Source organism: Squalius cephalus (genome assembly GCF_949319135.1).
Source record: "Squalius cephalus genome assembly, chromosome: 24".
Classification (NCBI taxonomy): Eukaryota; Metazoa; Chordata; class Actinopteri; order Cypriniformes; family Leuciscidae; genus Squalius; species Squalius cephalus.
Genome location: NC_137145.1, coordinates 17,706,500 through 17,732,243, shown reverse-complemented (window position 1 = coordinate 17,732,243; position 25,744 = coordinate 17,706,500). Strand labels below are relative to the sequence as shown.

Here is a 25,744-nt window from a genome sequence, read left to right as displayed (position 1 = left end):
TACCCTACTATCTTTATTCAGTGTGTGGAGCGTAGTTTAGAATGAATGCAAGTTAAAAAAAATCTGTATATATATATTTCATAAATTAAATAGAAAAATAATTTAGATATAAACATGTAAAACATATATATATATATATATATATATATATATATATAATATTTATATACAGATATATATATATATATAAATATATATATATAAAATATTTTTATTAGACTTTTTAATCTGTATCTTTATTGTGTGTAGTCAAATTTTTTCAAGTACAAAAAGCAATTCATGTGCAACAAAGTGCAACTTGTTTTTCTGTTTTTGAAAACTTATCTATTAATATATTAGTATACATTACACTAGTATGCATTATACTGAGTATGATATTTAGCATTGTTCCACATGAGCTGGTCTCCACATAGGTGGAGTTCTCACTTTCCTTTTGAGGACATTTGGTCCCTAAAATGTACGCAAAATGACACACACACACATTTTTTATAACAGCCACTTATTAGAGTGGTTCGTTAGAAAATTTACTGTCAGTCGCTGATTAACACCCTCTTTGTCAGGCAAATTATCAAGGTGCCCAAGGTGTGTTGAATGAGAGAGAGGGCAGCCGAGCCTGGCTGGAGGGGGGCCAGGTGTAACAGCGGAAAGGAGAGAGAGTCAGGTCAGAGCAGAACAAAACGTGTGTCAGTGTGTGAAATATTTAATTAGTGTCACACACACATGCACACACGCACTCAGGTTGACACAGTTTAACTCAGAGCAAACAGACCACAGTTTCTCTATATTTCTGGAAACTGTACGTATTAGTTTTCTGAATAGATAGATCACAGGTAATGGAATCTGAATGTGTTAGAGCACACTTTTACTCTCTTTCTCTCTCTCTCTGTTTGATATCACTCTGTTCTTTTGATTTCACCCTGTTCTCTCTCATCTTTTTTGCTTACTCTTTCCAAATTGGATTCATGTGGTTTAGGCAGGAAAGTCTTTTGTACATTCTATTATGAGGTCTTGTGCTCTGAAATCAGCACAGTTGTTATTGAAGCATTGAGTTTTATTATATGAAGCATGAGGGGTTTTTTTTTTTTTTTTTTTTTTTTTTTTGCATCATACACCTCATAATAGATTGCACCCCAATTTTACATTTTTATTTAATGTCTTGATATAATGTATTCATTTCAAAACTAACTGCAGGCGGTAGCAGATGGTTTATAGTTTGCAGTTTTTGTATGTGGGTCACTGTCAGAAAACAGTGCCATTTGTGCTACATGAATGTGTGTCCCCATGACTCACTAATGATATCATTTACAGAATACTGAACTTAGTCTCATTATCTGATGAATTCGACTCTGAATGTATGTAATGCAAATTAAATTTTCAAACAAATAAAACTTTCATTTTCTTTAAAAGTTTTTTTTTTTTTAATCTGAATATAACAATTCACATCACCTTTCATCCGCATTTCATTTACATGGGTTATATAAAACATGTTTACGTATATATATATTTGACTAACCTGAGTTTATTGAAATCTTGCTTACACTATAGATTGTTTTTCCTAAAATACTTAATGCATTTCTGACATATTTAAGAGAGTGACGTCATAACACATAATTCAAACAGAGAGCCATTTCTCTTAAAGTCCTTTTTTTTTTTTTTTTTTTTATGCTTATACTTTTACTGGCCTCATCTAGTTCAGTCTTTCTCTGTTATGGAAAAAAAAAAAATATTTTTAACAGATAAATATTATACTTGGCACAAAGCACAAGAATATTTAATATAGTTAATCACTGCTATTTTTTCACATACAACCCCAAAATATTTAGAATTAAACTGGGTTGACACAAAAGAGAAGAAAAATGTCATTATACTTATAATTAATAAATTTTCTGAGAATTAAAAAATGTGTAGACCTAAAAACAAACAAATAAATTCAGATTTTTTTTTTTATAACGTTCATTACTATTCACCTTTTGTCTGCCTTTTTCAGTCTATTTACTTTAAAGAGTTCTCTTTCTCCTTCCACCTCAGGTGCACCATAGTCGTCAAATGCATTGATTTCTACTCAAGTCTGCCTGGACCAGTTATACTTGAGATGGGTAGACGGGCAGCTGATCACACCACTCCGGTGCCAGTTCTCGGAGCGCCCGCCATTGTGGGGACACGTGTCTGGAGGACCGTGGCAAATGGGACCAGTAGTATGGCGGCCCTCGCACTGACTCATCACTGTAACGTCGGTGTTCAGACATCACCTGCAATGAGAAACAACCAACTGCAGCTGGGCATTAAACATAGGGACACTGGTAGAAATCAATCAGAAAAAACAGTGATCATGCCACCTAATGGCAACATCCTAAATGAGGCTGGTAAAAAGGAAGATAGCGGGAAAGAAAAAACAAGAAGTATCATTATTAAACGAAGAAGTCTAGAGGCTAAAATAAAAAAGGGTGTGACCTTTGAGGGAATGGAGAGGGATATTTGTAAAAGCATCAGGGAAGAAGTGCAGTGCCATAACCGTCCAATCAGAACCAGTCCTCCGTTAAGAGGTGTGGCTAACAGCAGGCTAAAACCGAGACGGAATTGTCACTTCACCAATGGGAGTGTGGTTGACTCTGAGGTAATGGGCGGGATCAGCAGTGACATCAGTGAAGGGAAGGAGTCTACAACTGGACAGAAAAAAACTTTACCTCTGCATTCACCTCCTAATAGACCTCTCTTGACCTTCTGCAGCACTTGTGGGGGCAGGCAGAATACAGAACCTCCTGGACTCCACAGCCAATCCAGGGCGATCACGCCTCCAACTTCTGCTGGTTCTCTAGGACTCCAATCGAGACATTCATCCCCTTTTTACCCTGGGAGTGACGTGCAGAAATACACGCAGATAGAAAGGCACACCGAACGCAGTGTTACACAGTCAGAGCAGCACCCCATGAGCCCTAACCTTCATTCTTATCTCAACATGAATATAAACAAGGAATGGCCATTATCTCTGCTGCCTGCTCAGCAGAGTGAGGCATCAAACCTCACTAATCATCACACAGTCAAGAGGGAATCTAGTGCTGACACACACATTAATCATACCGGTTGTTCATCGGCTCTAAATACACACACGCTCACTGTTACCGTGAAAGAGGATGGAGCTCCGACAAAGGTCGTAAACACACTCTCGAACGCTAACAAACCTCATAACTCTTGTCCCCGCAGACCTGTGGGTCTTAACCCTCCCAAAACACACAAAAACAGCCCAACTGAGAAGCTAGCAGCCCCACAGGTGACAAGTACCAGAATACCACATGTGAACACCCACTTAAGATCATCTCACCAGCCAAACCCTGATGAGAAACGTCCAAATCAAGAAAACCAAGCTGCACCCACACACTCAGAGCCTACCCAGTCACAAAATAAAACACACATCAAACCTTTGCAAACTACTTTGAAACCACAGATATTCCCCCAAACTAGCACACCACAGAACTCCAAACTTCAAAATGGCAATTGCTCACGATTGAATCAGACAAGTACACTTTCTAAATCTCCTACCTGTTTTCATTTACATTCAAATGTTAAACACCAAACTATAGTGCAGAGTTGTGTGAATGAAGGTGTCATATCCCCCACTGCTTCAAACCTTCACAGACAGGTTCAATTCCCTAATGGATTAGAGTCCAAGTTTGACACGCACACTAAACCATCAATGTGCTCACACACAAATTTCGGCATTAAACCTCAAAGCAGGACGCAAATCTGTGCTGACACAGAGTCAGAATCCTCACCCTCGGATTCACGTTTGCATTTTGCGCTGGTAACACACACACATAAACTCTCAGGGCCTCACGGTGAATCACGTCACGCGTCAATACACACCGGCACTCTTTCGCCCGCCGACACGCACAAGCAAGCTTCCCACACATCCACTCAGCGAACAAACACCAATGGAACATCACTGCAGGGTATATCCGCACATAAACACGCACTGTCACATCCTTATCTTGAGTCAAAAAGCCAAAATGACACTCGCTTGTTTTCACATGCCCCAAATATGTCAACCCATCACAAAGCAACACTTACGACGCAAACAATCAACCATCAGAACCTCTCAAATGCATTTACCACCACTCAGACTGAGGTGGAGGTGCAAACGTACACCAAAGAATGTTCTCAAACTAGCCCGGGGGTCAAAGCTGCCCCGCGCGCTTTGTGTGTTCATTCGAAAACGCCACATAGACAGACAGAGCCTACAGTTCTCAGACGCTCTGTCCTGAATCAGCTTAATAATGACACTCTTGAGTCCTCATTACTAGCCATCGCTTCGGCTAGAGCTTTTCCTCAAGCTAAAACACTCAATGGGAATGAGTTTAAGTCTTGGAATGACACAGAGTCAAAGAAACAAACTGAAATGAAGGCAGCAGAACCAGAAAGTCAAATGATAAATGGCTCAAAACACTTTCTTCAGCCTCCAAACAAACCACCTCCTTCTGTGACTCCTGCTTGTCGACCTCCCAAACCTTCTTCTGCACCTCCGCAAGCGCCAACTTTTAAATACATATTGGGGGGCAGTGAAAACAGAGGCTTGAATGTGGCCTCCAACCAAAACTCACCTCTGACACCGTCAGGCACTTTGCCTAAGCAGCACTCACAGAATGGAGGGAATCTCCAGAACTCCAAAACACAAATGGAATCTCATTCTGAAGCAATTGGGTCTGTCCCAAATGAACACTGTTCCCTAGAGCACGACCATCCGGCTTCTGCGGTCCGGTTGCTGCCTGCTTCGCCTCACTGTGGCAGTCGTCGGGACCCTAAGCGTAGACTAGAGATGGTAGAGGAGAGTCTGCAATCCAACAAGGAAAGAGTCACAACTCTTCTCAACTGCATCCAGGACCTGGAGATGAGCCACGCACTCAGCAAAGGGTGAGAGACAGAGTTATTCAAAAATTAGCAGATAATAGACAAGTGTGACTGGCGTGCTGGATGTGTTAAAGGTAATTGTGAGAAATTCTCAGAGCGGAGCGGCAGGAAAAGAAGGTAGTCGTGGTTTAATTTGATGTACATTTGGTTTTTATATCCAAGCGTAGGTCAATAAGGTCTGTAAATGAGCTCTAAATGAATTTATGGATGTGAGTGCAAGGCCAAAGGCATTCTAAAACAATGCTGTTTAAAATCCTTTTCCTTGCATGTTTTCTATTTATGTAGGCGGCGATGTTTTCGGACTGGCCAAGACCTTAGTGACTGTTCCACCTGTCAGAAGACTGCATGTGCTGTCTACAGGTGAGAGCACCCAGTGGGACTACCAACCATTTTAAAGAGATATGCTGCATTTACACCATGTCTTAATTACCGTAATTTCAAGATGACAACACATTCTACTCTGAGCGGTCAACGTCGTCGGACTAGGAATTATGCATTTCTATGGCAACACTTTCAATGCCTAAATGAATCTGCAGCAGTCACATGCTTTTTACAAGTTAAAATCTTGTAATTACGGTAATTACGGTATGGTGTGTAATTACCGTATTACCTATAGTTCCCCCAAAATTCCTGTCATAATTTACTCACCCTCATGTCATTCCAAACCTGTAAGGCTTCTTTCTTCTGTGAAGCACAAAATAAGATATTTTGACAAATGTTTTTTTTTTTTTTTTTTTTATAAAAGTGAATGGGGTCCAATGTTGGACCCCAACGTTCTTATCTTATCTTCTTTTGTGAAGGAATGTCACAAGAAGGAATGACATACAGGCTTGGAACGAAAACGGGTGAGTAAATGATGACAGAATTTTCAATTTTGGGTGAACTATCCCTTTAAGCATGAACTTCTGTACCTTAGTGTGTCTTCTAGTTCGATACAATTAGATTCAAATTATATTTCTTTCCATAGACACAATATTTTCTTCTACTAACGAAATAAAGTAATTCTTATTCATTTATTAATAATATTTGGGAGAAAATAACAGACAAAATAGACACAAAAAAAACCCACATTTGACTTGCAATAACACACACACAAACATATATTTGTACAGTATGTAATGTATACAGAATAAAATTAAATTTGTTATTCTATTTATTTTATTTTATATGTATTACATAATATCATATAAAATTTGTCACAGTTTCCTCAAAAACTGTGAATCAGCACAAGTGTTATCAACAATGACGATAATAATACATGTTTATTGACCATCAAATTAGCATAGTTTAATGATTTCTGACAGATTGTGCGATATTGAGGAAAGGACTGGAGTAATGATGCTAATAATGCAGCTTTGTCATCACATGAATAAATTACATATTATAGTAGAAAACAGTTATTTAAAATTGTAATAATGATTCACAATATTACTGTTTTTACTGTATTTTAATCAAATAAATGCATCCTTGGTGAGCAAAAGAGACTTATTACAAAAACATTTAATAAAATTTTAAAAAATCTTACTGACCCCAAACTTTTGACCAATTGTGTAAATGTATCTAATTCCAAAGGGAAAAATAACTATGAAGCATGAACTATGAGAAATAGAAGTAACTTGAAATCTATCGCCCTACCTTTTCTCTTCTCTCTCTCCTGCTTTTTTACTCACTCTTTGGGCTAGTGTGGAGTATGACTTCCGGAAACAGGAGAGAAGATTCAAGGAGCTCTTCCAGAGTCTGTGTCCACCATCCCCAGAGAGGAGAGAAGGATATGAAGAATCTCTTTCTTTACTCACCTTACTCATTCACAATCACAAATTGCACCAGCTAAATGCCAACATTATGACCCAAAGTCAATCTGAGAGTCAAACTCAAAGTCAGCCTCAGATTATTTCTCAGATTCAGTGCCAAATCCAGGCTCAGTCTCAAATTCAAACTCATTCGCCGTCGCAGATTCAGTCTCGGCCTCAGGCTCAGCCACAGGTTATATCTCGGATTCAGCCTCAGATTCAATCTCAGAATCAGATTATATCTCAGATTCAATCTCAGACTGAGATTATGCCTCAGATTCAGTCTCAGGCTCACCCAGAGAATCAGTGCCTGTTCAAGGCCAAAATCAAGAGGAAGAAATTATGCAGGAAGCTGTTCGGCTGGCTGCCACACAAAGTCCAAACAAAATGACTACATCATGCCAAGAATCTGATTTTCATGCATGACTCTCAACCCTCTGGTATGCGGAGTCACAACTCCTTTTGGTCGAAATGCAATCTGAAGTCTGACATATTTTATGGAATGGAGCAATATTTCATGGCATTCTGTGACTGTGAACTACCAAGGATTTTGAACCATGAAACTAGTTTTCCTTGGCAAATGCTATTGCACAAGATTTACTTTAAAAATGTATTCTAAGTTCCCTACAGTGACAATGAACAATATGCTTGCCTTGACTAAACATGAAGGGTTTTGCACTTAAGATGCTTTTTTAGGACATGACATGATGAGGATACACATCACTTCCTTTTTGATCTTCCAAATGGACAGCTATCATCTGTTAAAGCCAGATGACTGTCATGGGACTGACATATGGAGCTTCAATGGCTGAATTATTGCTAAATAAACCACAGATTCAAGGTTATGCAACAAAGATGGGTGTTTTGTCTCTTTTCTTCTAAATCAACGAGATTTAGAAAGAAGATTTATGCCCAAACATACATAATCATGTTAATTTACTGTTTTTGTTTTAGTAAGAGTTTGCAGCGGCAATCTGTCCAATTTGTCCTTTCTTTGCACCTCCGAGATGTGTGAGCATTAGGTGAACTCAAATTGAATTTCCGGAAACTTCTTTTAAGATTGTTTATTAACAAAATTAAGTGGAATTTAAAATGTTACACGGTCAAATAACTGTATTGCTCCAATCTTACATCACAAAAACTGTCATTGCATGAAATTATGTGACCAGCATTAAGCAATATTATAGTTACAGTTTCAATTTCAACGTTTTTGGAAATATTTCAATATTATAATATACTTTATTCACAATTATTATATCCACATCTATATGAAGAAATATATAACTTGTGGCTCTTGTTTGTCTTTTGACAAAGATATACTGTAAAATTAGTTTTAAAGGGGGACCTAGTATGCCACTTTTTACAAGATGTAATATAATTCTCAAGTGTCCCTAGAGTGTGTTGGTGATTTTTTTTTTTAGCTCAAAATACCTCACAAATAATTTATTATACATTTACTTGACATTTTTGAGTGGAAGGAAAAACATGCTGTTTTCGTGCATGTATCTTTAAATGCAAATGAGCTTTCCAGAAGAGGGCGGAGTCTGTACAGACTTTGCAGTTCTTCATCATCATGAAAGTTTTTTTATTTGTATGCATTTTAAAGCCATATCAGTTTAAACTTCTAATATTCTGAGCGTACACATCCGAAGCACACACACAGAAAGCTGGCTGTCAGACATGCGTATCAAACTTATTTCTGTGCCACATATTATTGCACTTAAAGGTGCACTGTGTCATTTTTAGCGACATCTAATGGTGAGGTTGCGAATTGCAACCAACAGAAGTTACGTGGCCGACAGGAAAAGATGTCGTCGTCTGAGACAGCAGAGAGTAGCCAGTTAAGCAATGAGGTTTCTTTACAAAGATAAATTAAGAAATTAGGTTTACTGAATTATTCACTAAAATGATATGTTATTGCGAATATTATTGTTACCTGTTCATCAATGTGTCAGTGTTTTATTTGCTGACTTTAGCTAGCTTCTTTGCACGAAGAACAACATAGTGATGAAACGCGTTTGTCCGTTTAGGGCTACTGTAGAAAAGAAATAAAGTAAAGACAAGTAAAGAAATGCCATGTGTATATTAGATCTGTGTATTAAAGTGACAGCAGTGTAATACACAGTATACCTACTGCTATGTTCCAATGTGACGTTACATTGGAGCACATTCCTGAATGGCTCATTTTGAGACACTGTTTTTTGAGACATGGACTTTTACCACAATATGGGTGGTTTTGTACACACTCATATATGTTCAAAACAGTATAAAAGTGAATTTTGCATAATAGGTCCCCTTTAAGTTTTGTCATGTCATACATTTTGGTCAATTTTAATGGCATCTAAATTTAGTCAAAAATAACATTTAAGCTAATGAGAAATACAAGATTAAACCAAATCTTCAAACATTTTTATATCAATTCAAATATATATCAACATTTAACGCAACAATATGCGAAAACGTTCCTTGTTGTAAAAACTGCTCATCAAAAGGGATTCTGTTTTTTTCTTTAAGTGTCCACATGCTATGCATTTTTCATTTCTTCTTTGATTTGGTCATTGACTAAATCTGTAACACCTTACAACAAGGTTGTTAACATTAGTTAATGTATTAACGAACATGAACCAACCATGAGCAATACATTTGTTACTGTATTTGTTAATCTTCGTTAACGTTAGCTTGTTTGTTCATGTTACTTCACAGCGCATTAACCAATGTTAACAAATACAAGCTTTTGATTTTAATAATGTATTAGTAAATGTTGAAATTAACATTAACAAAGATTAATAAATACTATAGAAGTGCAGTTTATTATTAGTTCATGTTAACTAATGAAACCTTATTGTAAAATGTTACTCCTAAATCAAAACCATTTATTAACAAACATTTCTTCTGTAATTTCTTATTAGAAATTGTTGTCAGCATGCAGTGTTACAGTCCAAATATATATCCGCTAAAAAATGTAGATCATCCTTTATTTTGTTTGATTATTCTTTTTAATATTATCCTCATGCCATGCATTTTCCGTTTTCTCTTCGTTTTCATTGACTAAATTTAAAAACCTGTCTTCAACAAACATTTCGACTGTATATTTCATACGAGAAATTGTTGTTCACATACAGTGTTTTAAATGTATATCCAATCGACTGTCCTGGTACACAATGAGGAGAGACAGGCGGTTGGTCTGAAAGCAATCAGCTTCACTCCTGACTCTCCCAAAGGGAAGTGGACGCATGCTTCAGGTCTCCAAAGCCCTAAACAATCTGTGGCCTAACAGGCTTTCTTAAAAGACTTTGAAAGTCAAACAATGTAGGAAGAACGTGGCGAAGCATGAAGAACCTATGATGAATTAAAAGTTTGGCTGCCCGACACACTCATGGCTTTATATGTAGAAGCAAATCCACTCCAGAGCTATTCATGCCCTGGTAGCTTCCTTTGATTAATAAGCTGTTGCCAGGGGCTATGCACTATTTTGGACTAGATTCTGCCTTAACTTAGTATCTAAAAAAATTGAATCTCTGCAGTGCAAGTAAAGTGACAGGAGCCCCAAATGTCAGCATCTCTCCACTGCTCTGGAGGGGTTGGGTTCTCTCTCCATGCCAAAGAGCAAGTGGACCTCACAGCCTGCCCTCGTACAAGAGAGCGAGTGCCATTGCAATACACTCTGTCTCTGGAACAAAACAAACCAGTAAGGGCAGCATTACTAAGCAAGGCTGGGATCAGTGCATGCATATTTGTCAGCAAGATTAGGTCACTTTCATAATGTTGTGTGATGCTAGTGAAGATGAATCTTTAATTTGCATGTATAATGTATGGTTTAGTTAAAAAAATGAATAATTTACTGTCTGCTTCCAACCTGTGGTGTGTTTAAAGGCCATGTAGCTGAGTGCTAACACAAACCATGACATATTAGAGACTAAAAAGTATATAATTCTACATAAAGAATTCATATAGGAATTTATTTCTTGAAGGTATACTATAGCATGGGCTCTCTATCGCCATCTTTGTTTGAAACATAAAATTGCGAATACATATGCACGGATTACGACATAAAAAATATTGTAACATTGTAATATTGTAAAATTTTGTTCAGTAGTGGGAGAGAAAATATGAACATCAAGTCTGCCTTTCTCTCTTCAGTTTTATTGTTTCAACATCTCTTCTTTCTCACCCCTCTCATTTGCTTTCTCTCTCTCTCTGCTAATCTCAAAAGTAGAACAGTGCCTTCCTATCACTTCTCCTAAAAAAGGAAGCAAGCGTGCCTCTGTAACTCAGATGGAGGAGGCTGGAGACAATGTGTGACGGGCTGCGTTCTCTCTGACCCCTCCCAGGGGAGCTTGTGTTTTAGTCGGGGTGGGACATGAGGGTGCACTAACTCTCTCCATTCTTCTCCCGGTGGGGTTCTCCAGAGGCGGGGTGCAGATCGGAGCAGCATGCGTCTCTGGAGATATAAGGTCGATGTTTCGTAAGATGAGAATATGATATGACAGACTGCAGCGAAGGGCCACAGCTTACACACTTAGAACTACATGCACAGATACTGACACGCTATAATGTGTGTGCACACACTCAGCTACAAAACCAAAAATGGTAAAACACAATCACAAACAAATAGTCATCTCAATGAAGGGGCTGACCTGAAATCAGTCAGCTCAGTAAATATCTCTAAATATCTCGCTGCTGCTCTAAATATCTTGACATATTCAAGGAGAGATCCTGACAGGCAGAGGGGATGATGATAGCTTTGTGCTCACGGCTCCAAGCTGTTTCCGGAGAGGTTGTACTTTGTGTGCCAAAGTTGCTAAGACGTAAGGATGAACTATCAGTTGAAGAGCCAATGAAATCACAGTCCTGCTGTATCACCGTTTTGCCCCTGAACAAGACATTTAACCTCATGCTGCTTCAGGGGAATGAGTCAGACCAGCATAGGTCACTTTGGATGAAACCATCTGTTTAGATTCCTTAAGTGTTTTATGGTAACAAGGTCCAAAATAAATTTCCCCTTGTTACTATTTTTAGGCTGCAGTTGACATTTGATTCATAAAGGGAAAAATAAAATCTGTAATATCCATGATTATAAGGCATGTTGAACTGGCCTATAGTGGACTTATTTTTTCAGATCTTGTAAGTAAATAGTCATTTAACTTTTTCTGAAATAAATAAATTAATAGTTTATTTAGCAAGGTTGTATTGAATTGATCAAGAGGACAGTAAAGACATTTGTAATGTTACAAAATATTTCTATTTCAAATAAAAGCTGTTCTTGTGAACTTTATCACAAGCAAAAAAAAAGAAGAAAAAAACACGTAACACAGTCTCTGCAAAAATATTAAGCAATTGTAAATGTTTTGTTCAAAATGAACAAAATATAAATAATTAGTCATCAATACTTATTTCCAAAAGGTCTTTATATTTTAGACCCAGCAGGGATTGTTTTCATGAAAAAACATATGCATACATACATACCTTGCCCGTGAGTGTCTTGTCATATCCGTAAATAGAGAAAAGTTGCTCCGTCTACTTTGATGCATGTATGGTTTGGGAGTGGCATAGGTTAGTTGTCAGCTAGGCCTAAATCTCAAACCTCCATTGAATCCCCCATTTTACAGAGGAGAGTCTGCTGGCAAACAGAGAACGCGAAAGAGCTCACAATAACACAAAAAACAACACTGGGATCTGAGGGATTTAAAATGCAGTAAAAGTAAAGCAGAAAGGGCATTTTTATCACACAACAACAGGTGAGTAAGGTATTTATTTGCACAGATAAATTCCCATATAGCTCTCTAACAGAGTTCATTTTAAAGCATTATCGATTGTGAAAGGTCATTTCATTATGGTTGTTGTACTGTAGCATTGTGCTGGAATTTATTTTCAAGTACTATAAATTAAAGTGTTAATTAATGGGAATAACGTCTTCAGCTAGTTAGCTTGATATCCTTTCCATCCAAACTGGTTATATTTCTTAAGCCTAGTAGTGAATGTTTTATGAGCAGTAGAATAACCATATTCATCTGCACAGACATACAGAGCCAAAGCACAACCAAAACAATGTTCTTCCACAAAATGCAGATTTTTTCTTTTTCTTTCTTTTTTCTTTTTTGTATGGGCCAAAATATACAGTGTACCTTTAAAGGCCCACTGAAGTGCCTTGAAATGCACAACATTATTCAGTGTGTTGACGTAATTTCCACTGAAACAGGAAGACAGGATGGGACATATCGAACAGCTCGTCTCCTTTTTTAAAATAGCCAATAGTGTTTAGTTAATATCACAGCTCGGCCAGAGCCATTGAGACCAGTAAAGCCACAGTTTCCTCATAATCCCTAACAGTTTCTTCTCCTAATCTCCTCCATATCGCTTTAAAAAATAGCATTCTGTGACAAGTGACAAGTGACAAGTGACCGATTTTAGCTGCAGCTCCAGAGTCTGTTTATAATGTAGGGGGCGGGACACTTTAGATTCTAGAGAGCATTTGATTGGACAGATCTAATGAGAAGCTGAAGTGCAGAGTGATGTCATCAAAATCATTGATACATATTGGAGGAAGTGAGAAACTGTATGTTTTAAATTATTATAAATGCAAATTTTGTCATTGTTTTGGAGCACACTAACTTACAGATTACAGTAAGACTAACATATTCATACTAAAAACCCCAAAAATGTATATTTTGATTTCATGGCGTCTTTAACTGTTTTCAACAATTATAATAAGAAGAAATGTTTCTTGAGCAGAAAATCATCATATTAGAATGATTTCTGAGGGATCATGTGACACTGAAGACTGGAGTAATGATGCTGAAATCACAGGGATAAATTACATTTTCATACATTAAAATAGAAAACTCACAATATTATTGTGTATGTTTGATCAATTAAAAGCCTTCTTGAGTGTAAGAGACTTCAAAAACATTTAAAAGTCTTACAGACCCCAAAATTTTGAACAATAGTGTAATTTTAGGGCTGTCAAAGTTAACGTGTATTTATTAGATACTGAATATAAAATATGAAAAGTGTTTAGTAATTTTTTACATGCACTTTTTACATGTAAAATTACTATTTCATTCTGCTTTCTAAAGACTAAAAGTTTAATTGTAATTATTGTATTCTATTAGAAGCTAGAAACTCTTTATCAAAGTGTCTTACTGTACAGAAATTTTCTTTGTAAAGTTAGGTTTTAAAAAACAAAAGATGCAATGTTATTTTTGCATTTTTAGCAGCACCAAACTGAATTGGAAAAAAAAAGAGGTTTCGCACTCTCTTTCCCCATTTTGCAGATATTGTTTGGACAGCTTTGGTTGAGCAATGTTGCTTTGTCGGCCTGCGCAAACAAATGAGCAATGCAGAAAGACCCACAGAACCAGTGTTTACACTTTTTGAGGAAATCAACTTTCAAGCGGCTTACGTAAATTTGTCTCTGTGCATTAAGCGAGGAATGGGAGAAACTATTTTAACTTCTAAAAAATTACACACATCACCCCAGAGGAACAATTTCTTTGACAGAAGCTTTGCTTGCAAAGAGAAACTTTGGTTCTCTTTAACAAGGCATCGGATACAAAAGAATGTGTCTCAATAACAGATTTAAAGTTATACAACCACCAAAAGAGTCTCCTGATACATTAGCCAAGAAGAAATGATCTCTTCTCTCACCTTCATTAAAAGCCTTTAATTTATTTACTTGGAATATTCCATCATGATGGAACAACAAACAACAGCCAGGAGAGACTTGATATTGAGTCAACGACCTTGTTTCAATGTTTGCTCTCTGTCTTAATATCATCTCGATTCAGCTGTTCATCTTTGCAGTCCATTCTTTTGAGCAGTACAAGGGGTCGTGGAGTTCTGGAGTTGCTAGGTGACTCTGGACAGGAAGATCAGAGAACAGACGTGACTGTAGACCCTTGACATCGAGCTTAGTGCTGAGACGTCATTGGTCTTGTTTGGGCTGGTTAATGACAAGCAAAGAGTAGAAGCTCCTTCTGGCCTGTTTGCGTGCACACACACACACATGCTCAGATGAGAATGATATACATAGACAGGATCTAAGCACCAGAAGATATTTTGAATCCCTGTTAATTGGCCCAGAAGAGGCATGGAGCGAAAATAATCCCACTGACAGGAAACGTCCTTCAAACAATCACAAACCCCTATGACAGAGATGCCGAAATTCGAATCATTAGACACAAACAGTAATTTGTAGAGTGCCATAGATATTCAGATGCTGTAAAAAGTTGTTTTTCGCTCTTTCATAGTTTTGTCAGGTATCTCTCTGTAAATTGATTGAAGGTCTTCTGCAACTTGATGAAAGTTGACTGGCACAGTAACAAAAAGACATCAAAAATTCTTGCACTATTTTATTAATCTAAAAAAATGTCCATGTTCTCTGCAGAGTTGCAAGCTTTCAAAAGTGCGGATACTCAACTGCGGATGTGCAAGGGGTGGATGAGACAATTGCATATCTATACTCTACAAGACGTCAGAGGGCAGCAAAGTCATGTCATTGACAGGATGTCAGAGGGACAGAAGATGAAAAGTAGCGGATCCACAATTGCATGCAAAGTTTAGAAGAACCAAAAACAAAACGATGGAGAATGATATGCTGCTTTGTTTACTGTTCTTGGAACAGCATGTTGTTTTAAATCGCTCTTTCCGCACTCTTCTTCGACTACTTCACAATACATCACAACTGCGTTTTGCCATCTAGTGGACTCTTTTGTCTCAACATTCACCTTGCACATGCTGTACATGCACCGTTCACTCGGACACAAAAATTGGGCTGAAGTTACGTCATGCGGATGCATCATGTGCTGACCATCACGGAACTAAGTGTGCGGCACAAGTCCTGAAAAGTGAAGCTATCGCCCCCAGGTGGCTGGTCCCAGTAAAGGTCATAAACCCTGCCCTCTCTCCATGTAATCTAATGGGACGTGAGACAAACTAAACAATCAAATTACACTTCAAATTTTTTTTCCAAAGTTGGTTTCTGTCATTTTATGTAGTTTTTATCATGCTGATGTGTTCTAGAGTTCGTTTTTTTAAATAAGTTTGGTTTTAGTTAGTTATTTGATGCTATAAAGATGTTATGATTGACAGCTTGACAGCTTATCTGAGCAAAGTAGTCACTAAAGCACCAACTGAATTTTTTCTGGATTTTCGGCAGGAGATTGGAGCTTTAACTTTAATTTCTACATTTCCATAACTGTTTATTTCACACTGACATAATGAGTTGTTCTGCAGTAATCTGTACTAACTGATTCTGCAGGAGTGTGGGCGGGGCCTATCGCAGCTCCACTTCATGCTCACTACTGTGCAAACTCAGGTCCCGAATCAGCGCAAGATGTCAGTGCCATATTGGGACATTGGCGGCTTCACTTTTGTACAGTGCATCTTTTTTTACAATCTATGCGCGGAATGTGGAAAATGATATAGTATACCCAGGCCTAAAGGTCTATATTTCGGCCGTCCACATTCCACGACGGTCGTTCCGCGACATAATTTTGTCATCAGGTGTGTCCGCACACACCGTCCACGTCCAGCCCAATTTTTGTGTACATTTTTCGGCTGTGCACATTCATACAATTCTGCATGCGTAAGAATGTCGAGACAAAATTATTGATGTTGTAGTTTAGAATGTATTAAATTTTTTCAAGACCGTTACTCCCATTCTTCTAAATCAGTAGATCTGACTTAATTAAGTGGCATGATGATAATCTCTCTAGTCGAGTGTCATAAACACACGATACAGCAGCTCTTTAGGTTTCACACAGTCATTTAAGGCTGGAAAATTATCAGTGCATCCCAGTCTTTAATAACAGACCACATATTGTATGTTCTTATCAGTCCACACTGCATGCTCCCTAATTACACAGATAAAACATTAGGCTGTCAATCATTAAGGGTCATGTCAAACACCTTATCAACTAATAATTAATAAATTAGAAGAATCTGTCTTGGAATCCTTATCACTTTGATTAAAACACCCTATGTGCGTAAGCAGCGAGTAAGTGTAAACAGTGTAAATGCAACAGCAGGTCTGAACTGTGCTTTCACACCACCAGCGCTTCTGCTGTATAAAAGAGCTGCGGCTCTAGAAAATAGTGATTTTTGAGTTACTAGTACATTGAGTATTTCCTTTAAAAATTTGACAGAAATGATAGTTAATAGAAAGCAGCCTATGAGAATTACAAACATGATCAGCAATAAACTGAATTTACATGAGTGGCATGTATGATCCTATCACTGGAACTTGCATCAAGACTGACAGGTGTCATTTTTTATACAATGGGTGAGTAGCAGCTCTCTGCATTAATCTATTACTTCATAAAATCCTATATTGCAATAGATAATGCTATTAAAAAGGCTTACAGTTTGAGTATGAATGCTACAACCTGTTAACATGCAACCATTTAATGGTGCTAATGAGGACTATATCAAAAATTCAAAAGCATTTGCAGCCTGCATGGTCGCTTTGCAGTTGCAATAATTACAAAAATATCTATTTCAACATGGCTCTTTTGTTGTTTTCTGGATTGTGTGGCACTATGAGTTCACACTTCACAAACTTCAGCTTCTCTGTTACGCATCAGATGCACACAAACCCCAGCAACGATCACTTTATTAACCCTCCTGATAAATATTTCCTATAAATATGTTTGAAGATCAACAAGATCAAGAAAAAGTAGACAGAAATTCTGTATTTATCCATGTTTGTCCCAAAGTCTAATATCTGTCCAAAACAGTAGCATGTTGTAGGCTACCGTGAGAAAAAGAGAACTAAGTGAGCATGTACAGTGATAAGATAACAATGTTTATTTCATAGCAGATTATAAATACTAAGAGTGATAGAGGGAGTGGTCGACACAAGGAGGGAAAATAGAGGTGTGAAACTTTGGAATAAGAGCACAGAAGCACTGAAAGACACACAAACGCAAACAGACCGGCATTATCTCGCTGTTACAGTGATGTGAACACCAGCTCATGCAGGAACCTTCTTCCACTTTGTAACCGTGATACACCTGCAGAATGTGAGTTACATCCTTTCACTGCCTTTTTGAAAGAATGTTAAGCTTGGAGTGAAAATAGTTTCATCTATTCATTATATACTAAACTGCAGGACATGGAAATCAAATTCAACGTTTAATTTATTGAGAAGAGAAGATATCTTTTGGTTTACGTATTAAGAATTGTAGTTTTTTATTATTTTTTTCCTGTGATGGTAAATCTGAATTTTCAGCATCACTACTCCAGTCTTCAGTGTCACATGATCCTTCAGAAATCATTCTGATATGCTGATATGCTGCTCAAAAACATTTCATTTTATTAGCAATGTTGAAAACAGTTGCTGCTTAATATTTTAATGGAAACCCTGATACAATCTTTTTTTTTTTTTTTTTTTTTTTTTTTTTTTGATATAGAGCATTCTAAAGAACAACATTTATTATAGGCTATATATATATATATATATATATATATATATATATATATATATATATATATATATAGATATATATACCTCTTGGAATATACAAGTGTTTAATGTCACTTTTGTTGAATTTAATGCATCCTTGCTGAGTAAAAATTTCAAAACAAAATCTTACTGACCCAAAACTTAAAGCTTGATTAAGTTTAAAGATTTGCCTTTGTGAAAAGCATTCTAAATCACATAAGCAACCCGCTTAAGTAGTTATGTTTAACATAAGCAAGTGATAAAATATAGATGCTATTGTTTGTCCTACATTTTGGAAAACCTGCAGACTGCCGCCTGGTTATTTATTTTTGGATTCCAAGCAAAGAAACTAAACATTGACGAAGGTAGCCAGATGGTTTATTGAAAGAATTATTGCTTTTCATCATTGTTTAAAGATGGATGAGTTAGAATCATCTTCTGTTCAGGCAACACTTCTGCGAACTGTTTGTTTGACGTGAGACCACACACATAGAAACTGTCCATTGTTATCATGGCTATAATTCTTGATCACGCTTCAGCCAATAAGTTTTCTGTTTGTTTACATTTTTATTGATTTGTATAAGATATTTGTTTAGTAGGCCGTTTGTTCATTATTTCGGTCTAGATTGACAGCCCAAGGAGGCTCTCTACTATTACCACTCCAACTGTTTCATTCACTGTTAATTGAAGGAACAATATTGTCATCAACCTCATACTTGCACACTTAAACCATTCATTTATTTCAGCATGATTCACTGAGCATGATTCATCTAGTGCATGAACACACATAAAGGGCCAGAGCATTATATATATCCATCTGAGTTAAAGTTCATGCTGTTTTAAAAAAGGTCTGTTAATAGGTCTAATAGAACACCGGGCAAATGTTGTATAACTTGGTGAGCTAGGAATTTTGTCATGGAAACATATTTAAGCTCATGTTTCTACACTGCAGAGAATGCTGAATGAAAGTGCTTTAATTGAGTCGTTGCTATCGGCCATCTCTCACCTGCATTTATGTTTGAGCATTCCTTGCAATCTAACATTTATTTAACCTCTGCCATAAAAGTGCAAAATGAAAATGCTTGGTCTTGTGTAAATATGTTTCTGTGGTAACAAATGAATGGTTAAAAGGGGGAAAGATATGAAGATACCAAATCAAATATACACACAATAAATTGCACAATGCAAATCGACATAGTCTTTAGTCACACTTTTATTCAATTTGTTTACCGTTAAATTTGTCTACCGTTTGACTGAAAGAGACTAATCTTTTACAATTTTCCCTTCCCCTACAACCAAATTTTACATTTGCATGCTCATGCATGCATTTTTATGTATTTCTTACTTTCATTCCAGCCACGTTATGCTGTGACATTTCCCTTTAAAAGATAGACTTGATGGAAATGAAAATATCAAGTGTTTTTGATCAGATGCTTCTAACAGAGGTTTCTCATACAGTTTTTATCAGTATTTCATCATGTTTACACTCAAGGGCTTTTCACACAGCCCTTTCACACAACTCTGTGTTATCATCACTCTGAACACCGCTTTTAACCCCGGGTAAAGGAACATCTCACACTTGTAATTTAGAAAAGCGGGGTTATGAAACCGAGCAGCTAGCAAAGCTTTTGTGCTGCTTTCAACACAATTTCAACTCTTAAAAGACTAGTTAGGCTAAATAAAAAAAATATGTCATCATTTACTCACTAAGTTGTTTCAAACCTGTATGAATTTCGAACACAAAAGAAGATATTTTGAAGAATGTCGAGACAATAACCAGACAGTTGATGGACATTGACTTCCATAGGAAAAAAAATACTATGGAACTCAATGGGGTCCATCAACTGTTTGGTTATACCGACATTCTTTAAAATATCATCTTTTGTGTTCAGCAGAAGAAAGAAATTCATACAGGTTTGAACAACTTAAGAGTAAGCAAATGATGACAGAATTTTCATTTTGAAGTGAACTATTCCTTTATATAATGTAGTTGTCCACTCCATCACACTTTACACTAACTTTCAATAATCAAAGACTAATAAAGGCCATAATCCAATCTTTATTCCATGTAAGTTTTAACAAATCCAAAGTTTACAAATTTTCAAGTCAAAAATTTCCCTCAACACTGAAAAAAATTATTCGTTGAATTTAATAAAAAAATTGTATCGTAAGTGGTTGCACACAATTGATTTTACCTACCTTTAAACAAATGCATTAAGTTGAACCAAAATTGATTAAGTGCAACTTAATGCATTTGTTTAGGTAAAATCAATTGTGTGCAACCACTTACGATACATTTTTTTATTAAATTCAAAGCTCATTCATAATTAAAGAACATGCATGTTTATAAACCTTTATGACCTATAAATAATATTGAATGTGTTGTTTATCAAAATAGATAATCCATTTGTTTCAATGATCATTTTTGGGCATCATCCACGTACACAGTGACAAATGGTCAAAGAACAAATGATGATTTGGATGTTACAGGCAGTGATGTATTCAACAAATTATATTTACTAATAATAAAAGACACTGTTTTAAAGCCTCACAAGGTGCAAAGGAAGAGCATAACACTCTGAAAAAGTACTAATAAAAACATAAACTGCTAATAAAAGGTAAACACTGGTTTGATTCCAGGGTTGGAAACAGGGCTGGTTCAGAAATGGTCGTTGCGTAGACTTGTCAATGGAGGAACAAAAATGAATTTGTGTTCTTCTCCCACTGAAACTGAAAATCGTGTAACACTGTCTGCTTGTGATTAATAACTATTGCTACGTTGCAAGGCTGTAACCAGAATTTATTAGTAGTTTAAAGCTGCAAAGTGTAATTTTGCACTAGCAGCAAATCAGAACTGCAAAGGCTTGAGGGAAAATCAAGCTATGAATGTCTTATTTATAGACGTAGCTGCACATTAGGCTGGGTAAAAAAAAAGATTCTGAATTTTGGTGGAACAAATCTTCCTGCTAGCCCCTCAATGTCTAGTTGTTATGACCCTGTTAAATTTGGCTAAATTTGATTTCCAGTTACCTTTTTAAAATAAATTTTTCATGATCAGAAAATGACCTGATCTGAGCAGATCATTTTTAGTTTCAACAGTGTAGGGACAAACGACACTCTGTTGTCCTTTTTTGCAAGTGCAGGAAGTCTGGCCATCATATATTGTATGGTGGCAAACAATTTCATTTATTTTATGAGGGTGTATAAAATAATCCAAATTGACAAACATCCCAGAGTGTTTATATGGATGTCAAAGGAATAAATGAGATTGCCCAGCAATTATGGTGTCTCGATTGTATATTTCTCACTTGTGCAAACATGTCTGGTGCTGTAAAATCCACGGATACCGATGACATTGTGATTGTGTGCTTTCCTTTCCCTTTACAAGTATATGTTTAACCGGTTGTCATGTCCTACTGTGATTTTATCACAACAGTGTTCATCGTCGGCAACTAATGTTGAATGCAAAATAAAGGAAAAATAAATCAACATCCAAGCACCACTGTGATTTAAATCCAAAATTAATATTAAAAACAAACAAGAGAAAAAGAGATAAGCTACAATTGAGAGAGATATCTGATTCTCTAAGATCTTGTATAACTCAGGCCTTTTGTCCTTGCAGTAAACAGGGGCCGAAGTTTGGAATTAAATTTGCATTCAATTTAGATTCAGATTTGCATACATTTTATTTTTGGGTGACCTTCCAGAAGACATAATACCACACCATATCAGACAAGCGCATTCATTAACATTTCTTTGTGCCAACACATACGTTTCAAAATATGAATGGCAGAGAATAGGCCAACCCAGGCTCATTGGAAAAACATGCATTTGGTGACATTTCTGCAAAATGACAATATGTTGCTCCTTGCACTTTTAGTGACAATATAAAAGTGAAATGTCCAGTGACTGACAGTAAAATCATGTTCAGTTTTATTCCAAATAGATGAATCTTGCAACGCTTTATTTTGTCAGTTGTACGTAACACCCCAGATAGCATGTAACCATTGAAAAAATGTTGAGTCAGTGTTGATGCGTCAACGCTGATTACATTGAAATAACGTTAGAAAGTGATGTTGTTTTACCATCACTCTTGCACCCTCAGTTAATATTGAAATAATGTTCAGATTTCAACCACAAATCAATAGTGTTAATATTGCTTCAACATTAAAAAGTGATGTTGTTTCAACATAACTTTTGCACCCTCGGTTAATATTGAAATAATGTTCAGATTTCAATCACAAATCAATGGTGTTAATATTGCTTCAACATTACAAAGTGATGTTGTTTCAATGTCACTTTTGCACCCTCGGTTAATATTGAAATAATGTTCAGATTTCAATCACAATTCAATGGTGTTAATATTGCTTCAACATTACAAAGTGATGTTGTTTCAATGTCACTTTTGCACCCTCAGTTAATGCTGAAGCAATGTTGAGATTTCAACCAAAAATCAACGGTAATAGTATTGATTCAACATTACAAAGTGATGTTTTATCAACATCACTTTTGCACCCTCAGTTAATGTTGAATCAACATTACACTATGATTGATTCTACATCACCAATGCTGAATCAATACTGAAATTAACACAAATAATCAATGGTAATATTGAATCAACGTTACACTAAGATGTTGAATCTACATCACTGCTATTGAATCAACACTGAAATTAACTAAAATAAATCGATGGTAATATTGTTGAATCAACGTTACACTATGATGTTGAATCTACATCACTGCTGTTGAATCAACACTGAAATTAACTAAAATAAATCGATGGTAATATTGTTGAATCAACGTTACACTATGATGTTGAATCTACATCACTGCTGTTGAATCAACACTGAAATTAACTAAAATAAATCGATGGTAATATTGTTGAATCAACGTTACACTATGATGTTGAATCTACATCACTGCTGTTGAATCAACACTGAAATTAACAGAAATAAATCAATGGTAATATTGTTGAATCAACGTTACACTATGATGTTGAATCTACATCACTGCTGTTGAATCAACACTGAAATTAACTAAAATAAATCGATGGTAATATTGTTGAATCAACGTTACACTATGATGTTGAATCTACATCACTGCTGTTGAATCAACACTGAAATTAACAGAAATAATCTTGGATAATATGGTTTGATCAATGTTACAATGTGATGTTGATTCTAAATACATTTTGTTGAAACACTGAAAATACAACTGAAAAGGAATGTCAACCAATGTTGCCATCTGATGTACTAAGTTAATGTTGAAACAACATTAATATTTCAACTACACTTCAATGATGCGTCAACAAATTCCTGACCAAAAATTTGGCAAAAACCTTTTAAAATATAAATGACACATTTCCAGCAGTTGAGTTAATTTATTTTATTCAATCAATCAATGACAAAAATATATTAAACGATCATTCTTTAAAAAAGAAAGGGGGAGAAATAGGACAAAAGCATTTCAACCTTTAAAAATAAAATTGGCTTCAGAAGTCTGATGTCATAACTACAGGTGGTCCAACGGTTCAGGTTTTTAAAAATCTGTCATACATCAGACTACTGCCTCTTTTCCTCTGGGTTCTCTGAAATCTGAAAAAGAAAGCATGATGTTACTCGAGAACAAGTCAATTCAGTTGCCACATTCAAGAATGTTAATATACTAAACACAATACGATTCGCTTTTTAAAAAAAGTTGCTGAACACAAAATATTCTAACTATGATTAAAGTATCGTTAAATTCTGATTATTTCATTTATTTTTTTTAAATCTATTAATGCTTCAATTAAAAAAAAATGTCCGATTTTATCTCCAGCCCTAATTAAACACACCTGAAGCAGCTAATCAAGCTAATCAAGGTCATTGGGATCAATGGAAACTTCCAGGCAGGTGTTGGAGCTAAACTCATGACTTCATGAAGAGGAACAAACACCTATGGGCTATAGCCATTAACAACATCTCAGTTCAATTTCTGTGAAACTACATAGCATTCAAGTAACACGTTTATCTTGTAGAATAAAATAACTTTGGTTTTAACAATGAAAATTTCTTTAAAGGGATGGTTCAGCCCTAAAATGAAAATTCTGTCATCATTTACTCACCCTCAAGTTGTTCCAAACCTGTATGAGTTTCTTTCTTCTGTTGAACACAAAAGAAGATATTTTAAAGAATGTTGGTAACCAGAAAGTTGACGATGGCCATTGATTTCCATAGTAGAAAATAAATACCATGGAAGTCAATGGCTACCCTCAACTGTCTGGTTACCAACATTCTTCACTCTCTTCTTTTGTGTGCAGCAGAAGAAAGAAATTCATACAGGTTTGGAACAACTTGAGGATGAGTAAATAATGACAGAATTTTCATTTCGGGATGAACTATCCCTTTGAAGCTGCAGATTCACCTTATGTAGAACTTAATCTCTTCAAATATCACAAAATAAAATAGCCATGTCAGTCACTTTCTTAATAAACACAAGATGTTTTTTGTTATTGTGTTTCAGTGGAAATTTCTCAAATTTAATACAGATTCAGGAATATGAATGATTACCTGATTAAGCAGTGATAAGGCACAGGATATTATCAAGTCCCAGGTCAGGTGATTATGCTGTCGACAACAACTCAGTGTATAATCAATGTCAGCATTATCAGGAGGGGGGTGCTTTCTATTTATTTATTGTTCATCTTCGTCGGCCTTCATTCCTACTAAAGGAGCAATGTGCTCTGCATGCAAGCACTGATGGATGCAAGACATGGGCTATGTTTGCAGTGTAACTTTCTTGCTCATGTTCATGTCTTCTGCACTTCAAGAAATGTGTTAAATGATATTAGAACTTTATTCAGGAAATTCGTAATAAACTTTACTAAAGTAATGTGCATTTTTTAAGTATGTAGAGCACCATTGTTTGAAACTGTGCTAGAGAAGTCATGTAAGTATGTCAGGTGCTTCAACAAACCAGACTTCTGTATAGGATGCACCTGTGTTTTCTCTCTAATGAGGAAGCATTACACTACTGAGAAGTGCACATGAGAAGTGCACATGCAAAACCAAAATGGGCGTTTACCAATCAGTGGCCAATTTCAAACTGCAATAAATGTTTTTCAACCATTTTTCAACAGACTTGCTAAACCACCCCACCCCTAAACCAAGCCCCCACTGGATTAGAGCAAATCAGGTAAAGCGGTTGAAAATGCCCATTGTGGTTTGAAAACGCCCCACTGATAGACAAACACCCACTAGTGTTCTGCAGAGATACCTGCCTGTATGATCTTGTGCTCATCAACTACAAATCACTGTTAGTTCAATGTCACTGTCTCCACCCATGTGTGCTGTTGGCTTTCATCAAAATTTCAATGCTGATCCAACACACTTTAAACACTGAAATGTCAATCTCAACCAAAATTATGGTTTGGATCAAAACTCAACATTGTATTAATGTTCCCATGCTATCTGTGCGATTTATTTCAACACTTTACTTACTTGGAAAATTAATGTATGTTAGTAGATTTAGTAACAATAAATAAAATGCAAGTAAAAAGCATGCTAAAAACAGAAATACATTATATGCACCATTGTTTGAAACTCGGAGAGTTCATGCATGTCAAACACAC

General features: G+C 36.2%; 1 protein-coding gene across 2 annotated transcripts; it reads left to right on the top strand.

The window, feature by feature from the left end:
• The first annotated feature begins 2,032 nt into the window (after positions 1–2,032).
• Positions 2,033–7,540, top strand: LOC307152459 (uncharacterized protein). Of its 2 annotated transcripts, XM_079861136.1 has the most exons (4): positions 2,033–4,905; positions 5,188–5,262; positions 5,703–5,747; positions 6,585–7,540. In XM_079861136.1, the coding sequence occupies exons 1-4, from the start codon at positions 2,093–2,095 to the stop codon at positions 7,081–7,083; spliced, it is 3,432 nt and encodes a 1,143-aa protein (XP_079717262.1). In that variant the 5' UTR covers positions 2,033–2,092; the 3' UTR covers positions 7,084–7,540. The 2 variants fall into 2 exon arrangements, with proteins under 2 accessions (XP_079717262.1, XP_079717263.1); XM_079861137.1 differs by lacking the exon at positions 5,703–5,747.
• Positions 7,541–25,744: the final 18,204 nt, after the last annotated feature.